The following is a 20,894-nucleotide window of genomic DNA, read 5'->3' as shown; positions in this document are numbered from 1 at the left end:
GAGGGTAGTCAGTCAACCAGTCAACCCTCTACATAAACAAGTTCTTTCCTTCCTTTCAAATTCTCCTCTGATATTATACCGCCATGTGCTTGTGTGTACTTAACATAAAAAAACTACTTATTTAGACAAATTTCCAAAGAATGGACCACTCACTCACTCATATGATAGAGCAAAACTAAAGATGGCGCCAAAAAATATTCCTAAACAAGAACTAATAAAAAAAAGGATAAAATAGTTGTTACACTGTTGGCAAAAGCTCAGTTGTCGACGAAACCTTTAAAAGGGCACAACTCAAATTAACCGAGAAAAATAAAAAAAAAATCTTCAAATAGTAATTGAAATCTTTAAGTTGTGCAAAAAATAAAGCAACAAAAAAAACAATTGTGTATGTTAGTTGGTGTATTGTAATAACTGTTTGTTGTAGTTGTTGTTTCCACTTTTACAGACGGTACAGAAATTTAATGTGATGTGATTTAAATTCACCTTAAGTGTAGCAATTATTCAATTTACTGTGATTTAGAGGCTGTTTATTTAATAAAATCAACTGAAATGAAACCAAAACCCCGATTTTTGTTTCTATGTAAATAGTTTCAACACAAATCAAATAAAATGAAACGACAAATGAGAATCAACACTCAAAATGTTATAAACACTAGTCAATGAGCCTTAAATGATTATTACTCGTACATATGGATGTCCGTCCTTATAAAAAAATGCATAATTTCATGTAGTCACCATAAAGCCGATAGGCAGACAGGCAGACAGACTTACAGACAAACAAACAGGAAATCTGATGAACTATCAGATAAAGCGACAGACCGACCGACTGACAGACAGACATGACGTAATTACGCCTTTTTCCCCCAATTTAACATACAATTAGTTAAACTTGTAAATCGTGTGAATTGTGACTGTGTGTAGGTGAATTGTATATTTTGCATGCAAGTGTATTGCTGTTGTATATGTGTGTTGGTTGGGGATGTTTTATATAATTTTAAGTGACAAAAATCTCTTGAGTTTAAAACACTTACGTGTAGCAATCATCACTTAGAATGCTGCTGCTGGTGTGACTGCAGATTGCTATTTTTAAACAGAGCTGTTGTGCGGTGCAAATAGTCATCGAAACAGCTGTTGAGCGTAGTATTTCGCAAGCAACCAACAGCAACGGTTCTAAAATATTTAAAAAATAAACTTTAAGATCAAAAAAGTGTTTTACACGTTCTAAAACGTTTAATCGTTAATTCGTTTTTTACGTAATTATTAAAAAATCTATAAATCGATTTTTGTTATTATTTGCCTGCAACTTGCACGTGCTATAACATCCATATGTACTTGTAGAGTACATGAATAAATACATATTCGTGTGACTCTCTTTTTCTCTGTTTTGCTATTTTTTTCTAACACTCTAACATAAATAACAAATCGTAACTCGGTTTTTACGTTAAACTTGAATCCATTCATATTTCTATTTAAAATTGCAAACGTATCTAGATATAGTTCATGTTTAATTGTGTGTGTTTTTATATATTTTTATTTATTCTAATCAAAACAAAAAGGAATTTCAAATTCACATTGATATAAGGTTTTTTGAACCTGTATGAACAGCGGGTAAGTTTTATTTGTAAACTCAAGTTTTATTTAAAATGATTCATAAAGATTCACAAAAGTACGTCAACAAAAGATTTAATTTCTACGTAAATTTATTAGGTTGGCCTTTCAAATATATTCAAAATACCAGGAATTTTTACAAGATCACATGTTTTTATCGAAAATACTTCATTGATCAACCTTTGAGAGACAATTTCAAACCTAAATTACTGATTAAACATCAATAAACTAGTTGAAATAAGTAAAAAGATATGTTTTAGTATAAAATATTGTGCAAATTTTAAAAAGAAAATATTTTAGATAGAAAACATAGTGACAATAGTCAAACAGCATCATTTGAGATTAACAATCTAAATCCCTTTCTTTTCCCACTAATTAAGATACTATTATTAACTCAATAAGACTTGAAAGACAGTATTCAATATGTTCAACATTCGTCTCAATTCGTATGTCCAAATTTCTATAGCTGTGCCCGTAATACTAATGTGTTCCCTCAGAATACATACCGTCATACTAATCTCAGACTAGCTCATTTTAAGGAAGCTTTTTGTCCTGCTCTGCTTAGAGTCACCCCATAGGATCTTTGTGGTTCTATCTACCGTTTCATTATTCCAAGAGGCCTTATGGGTTTCTCTCACCCATATTTCTGCCCTCGTAGAGTCAAATGGTAGCGTCGAGGTAGGTTAACTACCTCGAGCATTCCCTCAATTTAAATCTATTACAGTCGCTTTTTCGTTGCCGACTACTCCCGAGTGGCCTGGTTATGATATAAACCTTACCTCTAGGAGAGTATTCAGTTAGAGCTTTTTTACAATCCAACACGGCGTTAGATTTAACTTTATCATCTGATGTCGCCCCAATTGCCTTCTGGCTGTCGGTAAATATGTTAAGCCCTGTGGGAGCCATATTAATTCTAATCCAATTTACGCATTCCGCTAACGCTCGGACTCCGCCTAAAATCTAGTGTTGTGATTAGGTAAACGGTGGTATATTTCTGTTTCTGGATCTTCAATATAGAACTCCAGGCACCAGATTCCTTTGGGTATTTGCTCTAATGTTCCGCTTGACCAAGACATTCTATCGGTGGCATCAGTGTTTCGAAGTTTCCGACATATTCTGTGTCTGGTATGCGATCGGACACATCCGATGATTGCGTATAGCCTTCCAATGTGTCTAGTATACATTGATGATGTGTCTTGTAACCGCTTTTGACCAGTTCGCCTAAAATTTTGAGCCGTTCGGCTATAAGTGTCGCTACATATCTTATATATATATCTAGCAACGTTTCCAGAGCCTAGATTGAAATAGTACTCATGGCACCATTTATAAACAAGCTGAATATATGCTGAACTCTTTAAATATATATTAAACTCCCTGTAGTAGTTTGATATTAGACTTTTTATTCAAAGATGTTCCTTGTTGATCCCACCTCTACGTGGTGTCTTAATTTTAATTTCCGGTCAAGGATTACATTAATAAGTACTTAACTCTGTCCGTCACTGATATTTTCTTGCCTAGGAAACAAGGTACTTAGAAATGTTTGTCTTTCTTGTGAAAAGACAGATTATCGTCTTCGCCGAGTTAACATTGAGGTCTCTAGGTTGAGCCTAGCACAAGGGCGTATTCAGGACCTTTTTAGCTCTTCTACACAAGTAATTTGGATCCTTTACCCTTATAAGAATAACAACATCGTCTGCATAGCAGACAAATCTAAATCCGTAGAAGGCTATTAATCGTGGTAACCCAAAGTAAAAGGGACAAAATGCTACCCTGTGGCTTACCTCCATTAAATTAATCGATTAAAATAAGATACAGTTGATATACTTTTGTAATATTTATTAACATTGTCTGACTATAAGATATCCAGATTGGATCTAATATTTTTCAACGAAAGAGTCAATTGTCCAATTCACAATCGGCGTCGTAACGTTGTAAGTCATAATATCTTATTATAGCTTTGTTTTTGAAACAAAAACAAAACTTAATATAACAATTACGACATACAACGATACAAAGCTACGACGCCGATTGTGAATTGGTCAAATATAAAGGGAATATAAAGTTTACCATCGACACGTGAGCATATGTTGTAACTATTTACTGCAAAATTTCTTTATAATAAAAGATACAAAAATATTATTAAATTGTTTCTATACATATCATTAACTTAATTGGTAAATATTATAGTATATTAATTGTATTTCTAGTTTTTGTTTAATTAATATATCATTTTATCGTACTTAGGAATCAAAGTAATTGTTGATTTCCTTTCAATTAAAGTCATAATCTTGATGTTTCCGTTCCGCATGTTAATTAACAATAAAAATAAACTTAAAGTTGTAAATAAATCATTGTAATTATTTTCTTAAACAAAAACAGTGACACTTTACTCCTAATACAGTGGCGTCTTATATTTAAAAAAATACTAATAGTTTAATTTCAATTTTCATTTCTGACTGAAAAATCTTTTAATTTTATCTTTATAAATATTAGGAAAGTTAATGATACCACAGGCCGACAAATTTTTAACCAAAAGTCCCAAGTATTCTATTCTAAAAGACTAAGCTGTGATGAATGCGAAATTGGCCACAGAATTTCTCCATCAAAAAAGTGGGATGGGTTCCTTAATGGGCCAGTAAATTTTACCTATACCTAATACTTTAATCTATAACGCTATAACGATGACGACAATTAAAATATTTTAACATTTTTTTGGCAAGTTGATTCGCTGGTTCGAATTGCACAAAAAACTCTTAAAACAGCTCCGTAACGACAATTTCTCTTGTTATTATTACTATTAATCAGCAGACTCTTCCCCACTTGTAACTTAAAAATTCTCACTCTATTTTTGATCCATGTTAAATGTTAATTCATATTTATTTTGTTATCACCATAGCCCTTATCTTGTACGATTGGAAACACAAGAGATGATAATAAATACATTGTATGATGAACCTACTCGTGTATAACAACATACATTTATATAGCAACCCAATAGTTCAGCTGAGACTTTCGGAATTAACAATTTTGAACAATCTATTGAGTCATAATTGATTTCTTAACGGTTATGGGAATAGTTATTTTGGAAGAGTCCAGTAGATTGTTTAAAACAATTTACAACAATTTACTCTTTAACCGAATAGAACCAATCATTTTAACATTATTTTCTGAAACGCCATTCTTCGAGAAGTAGTTCCAATTTTGAATATAAAAATATAGTTTCCATACATTGTGAACTATACAATAGAGAAATATACGAAATTATGGTTTATAGGGCAAATTTTCTTTATAGGGCTAATTTTTTATTGACAGAGGTTATATTGCCACTATTAAAACTGAGGGGAATAGTGGAAAATATATATATAATGTTCGTACATATACTTTTACGAACAATTAAATTAAAAATTATATTAGAGACCTCAGTAATATGATTATTATTCCACTCAACAATGTTTTGGCAAACGATATTTTTTAAGGCTAAAGTATTTAGATATTTCGGATTCAGACTAGACAAAGAAAATCGTTACAAGTCGATGGTATTAATATATAAAAATATAAAAAAAAATATTGTATATGACAATGTTTAATGTGATTACCAGAATGATAACGCTTTTTACAACAAAATCGGCATTATACTGTTTTTTAACTTTCAAACGTATCAATTCCGAAATCCCGAATTTTGATTTATTTCAATCTTGTGGTGAATGATCTGCAATTGTTAAAAATTTATATAATATTACTGAACTCAACATGTTGGCCTGAAGTTAAAAAGGAATACAACAAAAGATTAAAAATAAAGAACCTAGACTAAATTGTCCAATCAAATTAGAGTTTTGTTGCTGAATTTTAGATATTTACATACAAATAATTTTGTGACATTTGACCCCATATGTGCTAGGGTAAAAATAGTGTTTTTAAACGTCTTATATAGGTTCAAAGTTCGTCTAATTATACTGAGCTTGTATTAAGTCAAATGAATCGATCTAAACTTGAACTTGTATAGATTCGTCTTGGTAATAAATTAAACCTTGTTAATAGCTTAAAATTTTCTGTTTAAACTTAATTTATTAGCCAAATTCTCATGGTTTTGAAATAGCATTTTCTCTTTTTTTTCTCTCTTTGTTTTTATTTATTGTTTGTTTACTTCACAACAGTGTTGCTAATTTAACTTTTTTGTTTGTTTTCTTCGCAACAGTGTTGCAAAATTAAATTTTATTAACGAATTTAACTTTTTGGCCGGGTTTAAAAAAGGACATTTTGATATTGAAATTATTTCTTCTTGTTCGATATCGAAAAAAATAATTGTTAACAAAAAAATGTTGGCTACGGATATACTAAAAAGTAAGTACTTAGGTATATAGTTATCTAAGTAATGTAGGCGGTATATAGTAGTCATTGAAAAATAAGTTTTTGAGTAAGAACAAGCCATTACCGTATTTTTGCTGGATTACAACTTTTTTTAACTAATAATATAAACATTTCTGAATTTAACAAAATTCTCAAAATTTGAAAATTTGAGAATAACAACTGATTTAAGACCTTATTATAAAACGAAATATCAACACGTTTTGTACCAAGTTTTATTGGACTTTTTTTTATTAAATTATAAAATTGATAATACTGGTACTTAAACCTCCCAATCTATGGCTCTCTCACTCATTCTCTTTGGGTTTCATTTCTGAAATATTATTATTATTAATTACTGAGCATTTTGCTACAATCTTATTTTGTTTTTTTCCTCTTGCTTTTCTTTTTGCTGAATGTGATGATAATAGTGTTATTTATTATTATTGTTATTGCTATTGGTGTAATAGACAGTATTATTATTATTATTGTTATTAAGTATGTTTGTAGTCGGTTGTATTAAAACAAAAAGTATTACTATTTTTGCCAACAGCTAATAACCAGCAGCGTTGTTTATTTTCTGTTTTCTGATTCAGTAACTCTTCGAATGCCAAGGAAAACAAACGTAAGCATAAATTAAATTATTAATAAAAAAGAATTTAATTTACACCTGCATTTAAGTGCAGCTTTCAGATTTATTATTTTTTTTATTTAAATCTTAAGGTGTAAGAAAACAAAAACAATTAACAAGTTCTTTGTATTGTATTTATACATTATTGCTTTCTTTAAATTAAAATGTGATTAAGAGTTGAAGATTAATTCAAGAGTTAACAAAAAAAAAGATATCGAAAATATACATAATTTGTTTTCAATATTGTGCGGTTTGACAAAGTGACGTTTTGTGTTGATAATGAGGTATTTAATAAAAGTAATAAAAAAACACAATTATATGAACATATAAACAGTGATTTCTCGTTTTAGTGAATTAACGTAAAACATGAGAAAACAATTAAAATATTATTGTATTAAAAAACTCGATCGAAATAACAAAAATTAATGAAATCCATTCCGATCGGTATAGTTAGAAGATGTCTTGGACATTTATGATCCATTCGGTATAGTACTAAACAAACATATCTATATATAGACTCTTATCATAGTCCACCTAAGAGTGATCTTGGCAAAATTATCCAGCAAAAACTTACATTGAAAAGTAATGAGTTAAAAAGTTAAAAATACGCTTTTCACTAATTCTTCATTAGCATTTTAACTCACCATACCATACCCCCTTACAAATAACGACTTAAATAGGTACTTAAAAAAGGTACATAAAACGTCAAATTTAAAACAAAGTACTTACATATCTGATTATATGTAAGTCATCATAAGTACTTATAAGTAATGCAGATGGTATGTAGTGGCCACTGAAAAGTAGGTAGTTGTTTAAATACAAGACTTTTTCGAGTTTTTGTGGATATGTTAAATAAAATTTGACATCACTCAAAATGATACAGAAACCAGAGATTCTAATCTCTTCTTACGTTAAAAAAAAGTTCCCAATAAAGATGTGACCATTAATATAAAATTATTGAAGATTTGGATCCTGAAGATATCGGGGGACTTTACAGACAGACAGCGCACATGGATTAGGCTGATGTCAGAGTAGGCGCTACAAGCGATGCGAAGCTTTGCGCTACAAACTTTTGCTTGTGTTTTCTCGCATCAAGCTTCGCCTTCACTCTGACATGACACATAAGAAAACACAAGGAAAGGTTTGTAGCGCAAAGCTTCGCATTGCTTGTAGCAGGTACTCTGACATTAGCCTTAATCGACTTCACCGGAATATATATACTTTATAGGGTCGGAAAATTATATTGTGGAAATTACAAACGGAATGACAAACTTCTCACAAAGGTGAAGGGTATAAAAAGCTAAATTTCTTAAAGGGAGCCTTAAGAATGAATAATCTTTATTTCCGCAATTGACTCTCATATGTATCTTCAAAACTTATTTATGGTTTAAGATATTATCACATTTCTTATCGTTCGTTAAACCGGGAATCTATTATAATATTTTGTATATAAACATGTGTTATAATGTTATAAATGATTTTATCAAAAACAAAGCAAGAAAAAAAAAAACGCACATATTGTTAATTTCTGGTTGAGAACCGTGTCATAACTCAATAAAATATAAAATTTCACTTTATAAAATTATTGCTTATGAGATCAGTCATTGTTTCAGTTTTAAAATTAATTTCTTTGGATAATTATAAAAGTTTTTAATTTTAATGAGTAATTAACTTGTTATTAAACTTTTCCCAATATAATATTAACAAGTAAATGCAAATTAACTGGAGGCGCCACCAACGACGTGTGATTTGCACTAAACAGATTTAATTAGGGGGAATTTTCCAAAAATTCTTAAAACATGAAGTTAGTATTATTACTCACTCGGCTTGTAGTCTCAGAAGTTTCTATTCTACTACTTTTCATTACTCTGTGGTAAAAATTTAGGTAATAACTATTACTGGCTACTTTTATGTGTTATTAAAACACCCGATTTCGCTTTAAAATAGAAGATGCTGAAAATGTTATATATTATCAAAATATCGAGTAGTTACTATTAAAAATCGAGTTACGGAACTAGATTCTGGTGAGGTTTCCAACTAGCGCGAGCATGTATTTAGCTGCAGGCGGTTCCAACCCTTGCTCTCCAGACCCAAATCCGAAGAAAAAACTACAATAAACAAAATACTGGAACTAAACAAACTAACACAATCACATGAAGAAATTCCAAGACATCTGTTCTACTCGTCTACCCTCGCAACCATGTAGTAGCTGCATCTACATTCTATTTAGGTTGGGAGTGCAGATGAGACGAACATCTGTCTTTCTCCGCCTGGATATGAACAAGCTAGTTGGAAACCCCCTCAGAATCAACTTCCTTAACAGTACTCAAATATATACAGGTATTCCTTTTAAAAATCTCATACTCCCTTTCTAATTTTTAATATTCCAATTTTCAATTTCTTTATTCCAATAACCTAGCCTACATAGGCCATAATCGGTTATAAATGTCTACTTATTTCAACCTTTCTTCTACCTTTCTGGTATTGTCCAAGAGGTTAATACTCAGGAGAATAAATGGTTACCAAACTATTCCCTGTTGATCAAAAATCTTCGAAAAATGCACAAAATAGGTCAAACAACATAAGCATAACTATGAGACTGATCCGAGAAAGAACCATATGCACCTGTTATAGGGTGGGGATAAGCACGTTTTTTCACATTCGTGCTTTTACAAATCTGCTTTAAACGTTTCTATTTATCTGTTAAATTATTTGAATTGTAACTTTAATTTGTTTCATGTTCAGTAAATACTTGTCTAGTAAATGTTTACTTTATTTACATCATTAATATTAATAAATTCAAGTTACATTATTAATTTAAAGTATTTATTAAATTAAAAGAAAAATTCCTCATAAAAAATCCCATATTTTTTTATTCATGTTACTTAAGCTGTAACTGAAACGTGATAAATTCTATGAAAAACACTTAAAGACATTATTATAGTCTTTACTTTCTCATTTATTCAAAATCAATCACGACAATTGGATCTTCGATCTGGAACGACCCGAGTCATACTCGGGAATAGCTTGTCAACCCAGTGACAGCTGTATCAACCGAAAGTGTTTTTCCCCAAAAAAGAACAGTCAAACTGTTACAACAACAATAAATTTTTTAAATAAAATTATTAAAACTTTTAAACGTTTTAGTAGAAAATAAAATTTTCTTATCAAAATTTGTTTTATAAAGCTTTAATAAATTCAAAAAAAAAAATAATATAAACAAGACCTTCGTGTTTAAAACCGAAAATTTTCAAAAATATCTATACTTTGTGTTTAATAAAGCATGGTTTTGTTAATTTAAATTTCACTTTTAATTTGCAAGTTTGAAGTACAAATTAAAATTATAATGATTTAGAATTTGCCATTTTAGCTCATTATTAAGTATTTTTAAATGCAAGTGCAAACATACAAATAGAAGCAATTAAATATAATTGGTTAGGGAAAATTAAATTAAAAAAAAACAAATTAATGATAAATATTACGATTATAATTTGCAATTTATATCATGCAATAATATGCTAATAATGAATTTTAGCTATAATTTTAACATTATTATCTATATTTACTCTCCTTTTAACATTTTTAAGCTTGTCAAATGCACAGAGGCAAATATTTAATTTTTTTACTTTCTTTACTTGCAGCACACATACCACTTAAAGGACAAATAAGACTTTAACCACCTTCAACTAATTGCTTAACCTAGACATTCATAAAGTCAACAAACCAACCATTTTTCAGCAGTATCACTTTAACAGTTGCAGCATTCAAGGCCCCACTTTTGAGAATGGAAAAAATCTTGAAATAAGTTTTATTTGAACAGTTAAATTGAAGTGGCATATTTGAACAGATTGCACAATAAAGGGGGTCTGTCATTTGCCGCTAAAAAATCCCTACAGAAATGGATTTGAAAACATCAAGTATAAGTGAAACATCAGATCCTTATTTGGCTCCTAGTAAATCAACAGATTTAATAAAACCCAAAGATGGTCTGGAAAAGGATACATCATCAATTGCAAAGGCTAATGAAGGTAATTGAAGGAAAGGAAAAAACAATTTATTATTTTCCAAAACCTTTCTCTTGCTGTAGCTACACAATTAGGAAAATAAGTGTTGTTGTTGTTGTGCTTGCACATAACTTGACCTAAAATGAAAAAAAAGAAACAAAAAAGAAAATACAAATACATCTTGGTACTGGTGTCATGTTTTTTATTCAGCATTCTGCAGCATGTTTTTACTAGGAAATCAAAAAGCTCTTGACCTTACAATTCTTTATTTAAGATATAATCATCACATGTATGTATGTATGTACATACATATTTACATACATATTTATTTATATACGTAGCTATACAGGTGCGGGTTCAAGAGAGGGCAAACCAAATATTTCTCATTGTGAAAAAGAAAAACTATAGTATTTCACCTCCTTAATCTTGAATTTGTAAACACGCCTCTGCTTATGCCTCCTACAATGTGTGTCTACACAAGTATACTCTGAAAATATAGTATACACTTAGACGTAGAACACTAAAAAATGTATAGCATGAATATAGGCTTGCTGCTAAAAATATAAAAATGTTATAGTTGTTTTATGTTTAACTAAAGGCATATAAAGAAACTAACAAAAAAATACTTAACTTGCAGTTAGTAAAAACGTTTTGTTAACGTTTGACATACCACGTAACACTTACGTTTACTATTTATGTTTCAAATAACCTGTACCACCTTTCTCTAACACTTTAATTTTAGCACCCTGTATGTATGCAATTTATTTGCACAATTCTATTTAACTTACAATTATAATTATTTAGAGTATAAAATACAACGTTTTACATTTATTTACAGAATATAAAGTTTACAAACGCAGATGGGCTGTTCTGATATTGTTCGCTTTTTATTCGGCCTCAAATTCAATGCAATGGATTCAATATAGTATTATTAATAACATTGTAACCAAGTACGTTAAATACACTTATAATTTTAATAATTCTTATCTTTCAACATTTGGTTACTATAAATAAAATGGTCGATTGGAGAAATAGTTGATTTTTTTTATATGGAAATTAAAATTAATCGGAATAAGTTTCTTGCTTTCAAAAACGTATATTACAGTTTAGATGTAATAGATATATATTACTATTTCAAAAAACAAGTAAAAATTTTATATTCGGACATGTCGAATAATATACTATATATTCACCTCAGTCAGTGAATGTCAATAACGGTATTATTTATCGCTAAATATGTATTTTAAGTTGTATTATAGTTGTGTATTAAAATCTTGTCATAATAGTAGATTTAGCACGTCTGTGGACTAAGTTAACAATATTATTTATGCAGTTTTAATTTAAAAACTTAATTTGAAAATAAATTAATATTTTGCAATAAATAAAACATTATTTTTATTAACTTTTTTAGTACTTTTTTAAAAACTAGCACTTTATGGTAATAAATCAACACAGAACAGAATATGTATTTGTGATTTCAACAGACAGACAGGCGATCGGATATGCTCTTAGAACCTTATAAGGCCCCATAATACATATACAAACGGTTATAAACGTAACGACAATATCATCTTTTTTGATATTTGATAAAATTCCGGAAACTATTTATATCTCAGAATATATACATAAATATATAATATATCACTTTTAAACAAAGTCAATTATTACTCCGATTTATATATCGACATTTAACTTTTTGCTTATTTTTTTCGGTAGCCAAAATGTTGATATTGTTTTTCTAAAATTTTCTAAATATCAAAGTCTTTATTTATTTATTAAATAATTTTTAGATATTATGGTGTCAGTGATAAATGGATTGACTGGACATCAATGATATATATGATATTGTATATACCATTGATATTTCCGGGCAGTTGGTTCTTAGATAAAATGGTAAGAGAATAATAAATTTTAATTAAAAATATTTTATCATCAAGCCATAATAAAATTTTCCATAATAAAATTATTTAATTTCATTTTTAGGGTCTTAGAATTACAGCTTTGGTTGGAGTTTTTGGTACTTGTATTGGAGCATGGATTAAAGTATTCTCAGTTGGTCCAGATTTGTTTTTTGTAGGCTTTTTTGGTCAAAGTATAGTGGCTTTATCACAGGTAAGACAAAAATATATGCATACATATGTTATTACATATTTAAAGAAAAAAATCTAGGTTGGCAACCGTTTTAAAACTGTGATAAGGTAGCGGTATCGGTATTTTGACTTATTTCGGTATTGGTATTTTAGCGTTATCGATATTTCGACTTATTTCGGTATTGGTATTTTAGCGTTATGGGTATTTCAGCTTATTTCGGTTTCGGTATTTTAGCGGTAACGATAGCTTAGCGATAACGGTTGCCACCTTGAAAAAATATAAAAATGAAAATCCTAAAATTCGGCTCTTTTTTCTTAAATAGCTTCTTATCCTTTAAATTATAAAAAACTGATATTTTATATTGAGATTATCTAAAAATATAATTTATTTTTTATTATATTTCTTAGGTTTGCATTTTATCATTGCCGGCTCGTTTAGCAGCAGTTTGGTTCGGTCCCGATCAGGTATCTTCAGCGTGCAGTGTTGGCGTATTTGGTAATCAGGTGAGTGCGATTAATCAGTTTATTATTTAATACAGGTCTTTGGAGAAATTGTCATCAGGGTTTGAGAAAAACCTACTCTTGTACAAAACATTAGAGTAAACGAAATTAATAACAAGTAAAAAACAAGACGAATCGTAAATACCCAGCTATAAAACAGATCTTAAATTTTTAAGGAAATTTCGGATAGTAGCCCTTAATATGGACATATGCATAGATTTATGCTGAATTTTATTTATTATCATATATTGATATGAGCATAAAATTGATTTTTAGGAGTGGATTTTTAAGGGGATAGGATCCATTATGGAATGAGCTCTTTTTGAAATAGTGTTTATTTTTTTTAGAACAAATTCTTTTTCTCCAATTTTTCTTAATACCATCGATCGATTTTGGTGCTTATAAACGAATTTTATCTACATAGTTTTCTGAAAGGAACCTTATATGGGATCTAAAGGGCCTAATATGGAATCTAGGGGACCTTATACGGATTCTAGGTTACAGACTTATGCACATTTTTATTACGGTTGCTGCATAATTAACATATTTATAACTATTTAAACTGTATCTCTAAAGCCACATGTATGAGAACTAAATGGAATCGGGGACCATAATGTATTGCAATCTTTTATTTTCAAAGTGAATATTTATGGAGGATTTCTCCCTTCTTCCTCCCTTAAATATTACTTATCTTAATTTCAAAACAAAGACGGATGACAAACATGTCTAAATCGGCCCCTTAATTCTCGATCGTTATTAATTTACAGTTTGTGGTTCTGAGACCAATATTTCAGTGGAATTACAAAATCAAACTTTTTACTTAATAAACATTCAAGTGCTTTTAAAAATCACTTAACAGTGTTTTATCTCCAATTTAAATATGTAATTGCCATATTTACTTTGAACGTTAAAATATATGTATAATAATTTTTTGACATACTAATTTAGTCAGAATATTTTAAACTAAAAATCATGTTTGTTTTTTTGTCATTACCATTTTCTAAATTGAGCCAACAATTAATTCCTAAAACTAGTTAAACTTTAATTACTAAATGCACTGTTTTCTATAAGTATGATGGTAGAAGGATGTCTAATGCAAAGTTCTTTAACTATGTAAGTACCAAGTTGTACTAAAAAGGTAGAAATTATCAAGACAAAACTACTTGTTACTTGTGGGATATACAAACTACACACTTGTCAGTGAAAAATCATAGCCAAGTAGGTGGAACGATAAACACTCTTTGACTTTTTTTTTAGCTGAAACTTAGGAATGCGGAAATCTTCCCAAGAACTGCAGGGCATTTAAACGTGGCAAAAGTCATCTAACACTTGCAAAATGTACACAAACGTACTCGCATAAGAATGATACTTTTATATAAGTAATCTTGAATATTTTTTCAATATTTCCCTTGTTCAGTTAGTTCATTTACTTATTTACTTATGAGTATGTAAGCACTTTATATACATACTTACATACATACATGGTGTGAATAAATGCATTTACCTAACATAAGTTCAAATTAAACAACATTGTATATTTTAATATTTGACTTACTTGCCATTTTATGTAAATGTCGTCAGAATTAATTTATTTAATTTTGCAATCTGCACAAATCATTAAGAAGGGATAACAAGAATTTCATATTACGTATATTTAATTGGCATTTTAATAATTGACCTTGTTATATGTATATTCCACACTTCGCACCGGCAACAATTGTCATTATTAATGGAGTGTATTTTAAATATTTATATCAAATTTACATTAACCTTGCATTCGATTTAAGTGGAATTCAATGCAAGAGCAAGGAAAAACACTTTCTAAGTACTTACTCATTTAGAGGGCAAAATTTTAAGAATTTTTTTGATAGAAAATGTTAATGAAATATAACAAATAGGAGTGTTTTATTGGTTTGTCTTAAGTAAAGAGCTCGCTTATGTATTAAGTTCCCCTCTTCTTCTATTTACGACCTATCGCATTTTAATAAAACAGTTTGTTATTAAAATTGTTACATCCCGAAAATGTTTAGTTGTAGTGATAAAATTTATATAATAGTTACTTGTCGCAAAAAGGTCCTGCCAATATTTATTTTTATTTTACTTTCAGTTGGGCGTGGCTCTTGGTTTTGTTCTACCACCTATGTTGGTGGCAAATTCAGATGATCCGGAACTTGTGGGGCATGATTTACAATGGATGTTTAATTATGTTGCAGGAATAACAACAGTGCTGGTCATTTTAATGGTTTTATGTAAGTACATTTCCTAAATCGAGCACATGTTTTTGAGCATCTTTTTAATAAATCCGATTATTTGATATACTTTACAGTTTTCCAAGACAAACCGCCCACACCACCATCAGCCGCCCAAAAGGTTGCCTTGCCCGGTTCAATAGAGGCTCAAAATGAAGTTTCATTTATGCAGTCGTTGAAGAATTTAATGATGAATCGTAATTATATTTTACTTTTAATTTCATATGGTATGAATGTTGGAGTCTTTTATGCGATATCTACATTGCTCAATCCGGTTGGTTCTAACAATCAATTCAAAATTTTACATTAGAGACGTAATTGTTTTTTGTATGTTGTTATTTTAAGGTGGTTCTGAAATATTATCCCGGCCATGAAGTGGATACCGGTCGTATTGGTTTAGCGATTGTTTTATCTGGCATGTTGGGATCCGTTGTATCCGGTATAGTTTTGGATAAATCACACAAATTCAAGTGAGTTAATAACTTTTTATGACTTATGGAAATAGTAAACAAAGATTTTCTAAAATAATTCGCATTATTACGAGAGTCGTCGCAGAAGTCGTTGTCATAGACGTTTTTTATATAAAAATTTCCACAAACCGACTGATTTTTTACTACGACAATGGTTTTGGTAATAAGGCCAAAAGTTTAAGTTCGTAAAAAGAAAAGTTTTTGAAAGTAATAAGAACTTTTCCAAAGGTTTATAAAACTAATTATGTTCAAAGACCCTTTAAAATGTTTCAGAATTTCTGAATTAATATTAACTTTTATATTATAACCGTTTGATTTTGTTTCCTTATAGAGAAACAACTTTAGCGGTATACGCATTTTCCATGGTGGGCATGTGGGTGTTCGCTTTTACTTTGGATACTGGAAGCATTGCAGTTGTCTATGTTACTGCATCATTGTTAGGGTAAGTAAGATATTAGCGAGTAATTATATCAAATATCATTGACCCATTTCATAAAAATCATTTTTTAAAGTCCTACCGCCTCTGAAACGATAAACGATTTCAAACAAATAAAAAACTATATGTATTAATTAAAAATTTGGAATGGACCTACTTCAAATTGTTTCTTTTTAATAATCTGGTCTCAGAATTTATCCAAATCATGAGGTTTTCGAGATCGTGTAATAAATTCTTAAAAAACCACCGCGAAGGCAGCATTATTTATAAAATGGTTTATGCCAATTTAGATTAAAATATCTTGAATAAGGAAGAATTTAAAACAGAGGTCAAAACTTTTTTTAAAGTCGAGAGATTGAATTTTCAGGGTTTTATCAAGCTCGAACACTTGATGTAATTCTGATTGGTACTCAGCGCAACTTAATTCCTTAATCCTTTGGTCTCTGGGTTAAAAACTTGTTGGCCTATGTTACATTTAGTAAATTCTCAAAATTGCTCTTAAAACTTATTATCATTTTACAGCTTTTTTATGACTGGCTACTTGCCGGTTGGCTTTGAATTTGGAGCTGAACTTACGTACCCTGAACCGGAAGGTACATCCTCCGGTCTTTTAAATGCATCATCACAGGTCTTTGGCATTATCTTTACGTCCCTGTATTCATGGTTGTTCAGTGATTACGACGATGTAACGGCAAATGTAACAATGGCTGTAATGCTGATTTTAGGCACCATCATTACGGCTTTGATTTCTTCAGATTTGAGACGACAAAATGCTCAGATATCAAATAATGCAAACAATCCTTAGGATCGGATAGATTTTGTTTAAATAACACACAATTAAACACAATGTAAAATTGTAAGAACCTGTGAACGAGTGGGCGTGTGAGTGAGTGAGTACGTGAACACCTATGAACGGTGGAACGTGGTTTATAGAAATTAAAGAATGCCAAATTTTAATATTGTGTTATTTAAACAAAATCGTTAAGCGTATAATAATTCATTTAATATTTACTACATAGCAATAACAAAAGAAACATGTATTTTATAATTGTTATTTAATTTTAGTGTGTACATACCCTTATATTACATTTATTTATATACATGCATACATATTTTTATATTAATTTTCTTTTAATTTTACTTTTATAAGAGTTTTAAACTTAATTTGTGATCAGGAAATACAAAAATAAAATTAAATTTTTAGGAAATGATCCTTTCAAATTATTTAGCTGCACTTTGTGTAAGTACTTCTAGGTACTAACGGGAAATTTGCCAAATTTGGAAAAAAAAAAAGTTGAAATTTTTATTAGAAATTTCAATTTTTCGTTACTATGCTGTGGATTAATGAAGTGCAGATTTATTTATATAAAAAACCAAATTGGAATAATGACAATTTATAAAGTAGCTATGGCTATTTGTCATATTTTAAATTGGTGTTGGTTATTTTAAATTATACTTCTTTTTAAGTTCTAACTCTTATATTTTATCTTTGATTTTAAACAGTCAGAATGGGTTGTAAATATAAAATATATATTTTTTTCTTATTTTTTTTTTGCATTCTTCACTTAAAAAAAAAAAAAAAACACTAAAATTGTTCTTCTCACTAGCAGCACAGGTTTCGCAATTGACACATTTACTCTATTTGATAATTTGTATTTGATTAAATCTTTTCATAGAACAAGCTTTATAAACACCAAACGTACATTCCTAATATGTACCCGAAAATGTTACAAAAATTAATTTATTAATTAAATAAATATCTGCACAAATACTATACACGAAGTATTTAAACAAAAAAAAATTATTTATTGTTTTTTGAAATTTTTAGTTTATACACTGCCAAAACAAACACAAAAATAGTAAATTATTTAAATCCCTGTAAAGGGAAAAGGTACATAAGTACTAAGTACATTGTCCAGATAAATCGCAATTGCCTGTAGAAAGAGAACTAAGTGTTTGTTTTCAACAATTTTTACATAAGAAACCATAATATTGATTTTAACAAGAATTTATGGAAATTTTGAAAAATGATATCTTTAAAAAATTATTGAAAGCAAAACGCCATTCCTTTTTTTAAGCGCACTACCGATATATAGTACATACAGTGTCTAATATAAGTTTGTGTATTTTATGCTAACCTAAAAAAAAATAATGAAACTTTAAGACAATATTAAAAATTTCGGTCATATTAGAAAATAATATGGGGAATATTTATATGTTCAACTGTACGAATATTAGGTTTAAAAAAAATGTTAGACACTGTACAAATATTACAATAAAAAATACTACAATAATTACTAAAAATATCTAGTATTAAAATGTTTATGTGTTAATAGATGAGACAAAATTGTACCAAATATAATAAATGTTAACATTTAAAAATATATACACTAACAATAATTTAAATGTCTTTATTTTACAAAAATTTTAACCAAAATTTATATGTACATTAGATCGACTTGCAGAAAAAATGTTTTTTTAAAATATATACAAACATATTTGTTTGAATCTGGCGATAACCGTTCATGAGCTGGGCCATTTTTAAATAAAATATCCCAAAACGAATATGATTATACCCTTTTCAATTGTACATTTAAATAATTTTTTAACTTTTTTTTTTAATTTAAAAAAAAATCAAAATTCTGTGAATAAATCGTTAAGATAATATAAATCAAATCTTCAAAACCCCATTTTTTAAGATTTTTGGAGATATATTTCGAGCATATACATATGTTATTATTTTCCGAGGCAAATTGCATATCAAATGAAAAGTCTTTCGAATATCTTATGATATATGTATATTGACTATGTATACCTATACATATCTCATTTGGATCATATCTCCATTATTTATTAATCAAATTTGCTGATTTTTAATGTAAAACTTCTCTAAAGTATTTCTGATTTAATTTTTTTTAGTATTTTGATCCGAAAAATTTCTTAAAATTAAATTGTGTTAATTACAAGAATGACAAACTTATATACCATATCCTTCATCAACGGGAGAAGGTTAGACCTTCTTTTGAGATCGATACATCTCACGAATGGTCATCAATAGTACCAAAATCTTTTGAGAATAATCATTAAACAATGCCAGGAGTAAGCCCTGATTTACATTGAACAATTTCCTTCTATATGTATTTCTTTCTTGCTCTCAAAAACATAAACTTGAGAAAAAAAAAATAACAATGAAAACCAGGACTAACCATAACATTTTTTGTTTTCTATACCAACTGAATCGGTCTATTAACAGTTCATATCGTCAACTAAAGCGCAAACGGCACTAACAAGAAGTTTTCCGTGCTTCTAAATAACAAATGTCCAAAATACAATTTTAAAAAAGTCCTAACACTTATAGTTGAAATTAAAAGACGACTTTTCGCAATTTATGTAAACACGATTTTTTAAATTTTTTCGACTTTTCAAACATTTTTCTGTATCTTTTACTTTTACCTTTTCCTACTATTCAAATTTCTTCGACTTTTTTCCTTGTTTAGTAATAAAAAATGTTTGTTATTGCAATAAAATGTTCATTTTTAGGTCATGGAATTTGACTTTTGGATTTTTTACCAGAATAGTCGACTTTCTTAGGACAAACTGGACGACTTGTTTCAATAATAATCGGATTGTTCGAAAGTTGATTTGGAACTCTATTATCTAATTGTTTGTAAATACGAAATGGTCAATTATCAAAACAAATAAGTGGTTTCAAGGTTAAGCTAAACAAAGTTAATCTAAAGCTAGTTGATTGAATCTAAACTTGTTACTAAATTTTAAACTTTTCATTAAAATTAAAAAAAAATACAAATAAGGTTGATTGCGTTTTAGAAGACGATATGTGGCAGTACACTTGAAAAGGGATACATTCCTATTGAATCGAGAAAGTAAGAAAGTAAAAATTTCAAGAAACCATTTGTTAAAAATATTTCAATGAGTATTATTCTAAATGGAATGCAAAGATATTTCAAATAATATCTTAAAATAAAACAAACCTCATTATAGGAGGTAAATGGAAATGCTATTTTTATTTTGCATAGAGGATTGAAGTGATATAATGTAATCAATTAAAATGCTAATGAATCAAACTGACATTTCAATAATTTTATAAAGAAAAATATTTAGTTTAGTTTTGCTAAAAAAATATCTTCAGTATTATTAGTATTAAGATTTAACAGTGAAAAATTTTCACTAAATGCTCATATGTATATTTATTAAAATTATTAAAATGTTAGTTAAGATTGTTGGCATTTAAAGTGAGAATATTTGTACATAATAAAGTGTATTTATAATTTTGTATAAAAATTATCAGTTTTTTTTTTAGAAAATATAAGCTTGGCTTTATTAAATGTTTAGGGAGTTTTTTTGAACATGTTATTGACAAACGATACCATATCAATAAGAATATGACGTTATATACATATTTATATAATATACATACATATATTCTTATATACATAAATACTTATTAAATAATTAACAAATAAGCTGTCTTATAAAATATCCACAATATAATAATTATATTAAATAGTTGATGTAAATCTTTAAAATATATAAATGGAAT

General features: G+C 28.8%; 2 protein-coding genes across 8 annotated transcripts in view; one reads left to right on the top strand and one right to left on the bottom strand.

Moving 5' to 3' along the window:
* LOC119615930 (titin) overlaps positions 1–20,894 on the bottom strand; it is a 96,446-nt gene that overhangs the window by 74,858 nt on the left and 694 nt on the right. The window lies entirely within an intron of this gene.
* On the top strand, positions 294–19,616 carry LOC119615931 (feline leukemia virus subgroup C receptor-related protein 2). 7 transcript variants are annotated; one of them, XM_037971982.1, is made up of 12 exons: positions 294–385; positions 1,557–1,608; positions 10,225–10,611; positions 11,426–11,537; positions 12,378–12,480; positions 12,571–12,699; positions 13,086–13,181; positions 15,286–15,427; positions 15,505–15,701; positions 15,773–15,897; positions 16,229–16,339; positions 16,856–17,138. In XM_037971982.1, exons 3-12 carry the CDS (start codon positions 10,482–10,484, stop codon positions 17,136–17,138), a joined length of 1,428 nt encoding a protein of 475 aa, XP_037827910.1. In that variant the 5' UTR covers positions 294–385; positions 1,557–1,608; positions 10,225–10,481. The 7 variants fall into 7 exon arrangements, with proteins under 7 accessions (XP_037827910.1, XP_037827909.1, XP_037827908.1 ...); XM_037971981.1 differs by lacking the exon at positions 294–385 and adding an exon at positions 1,117–1,253; XM_037971980.1 differs by lacking the exon at positions 294–385 and having other exon boundaries at positions 1,138–1,608; positions 16,856–19,616.

Source organism: Lucilia sericata, unplaced genomic scaffold, assembly GCF_015586225.1.
Source record: "Lucilia sericata isolate MDLA Ls3-8-SP2 unplaced genomic scaffold, ASM1558622v1 Contig000048F_arrow, whole genome shotgun sequence".
Lineage (NCBI taxonomy): Eukaryota > Metazoa > Arthropoda > Insecta > Diptera > Calliphoridae > Lucilia > Lucilia sericata.
Note: the sequence above shows the minus strand (reverse complement) of the source record. Positions and strands in the feature narration are given on the sequence as shown.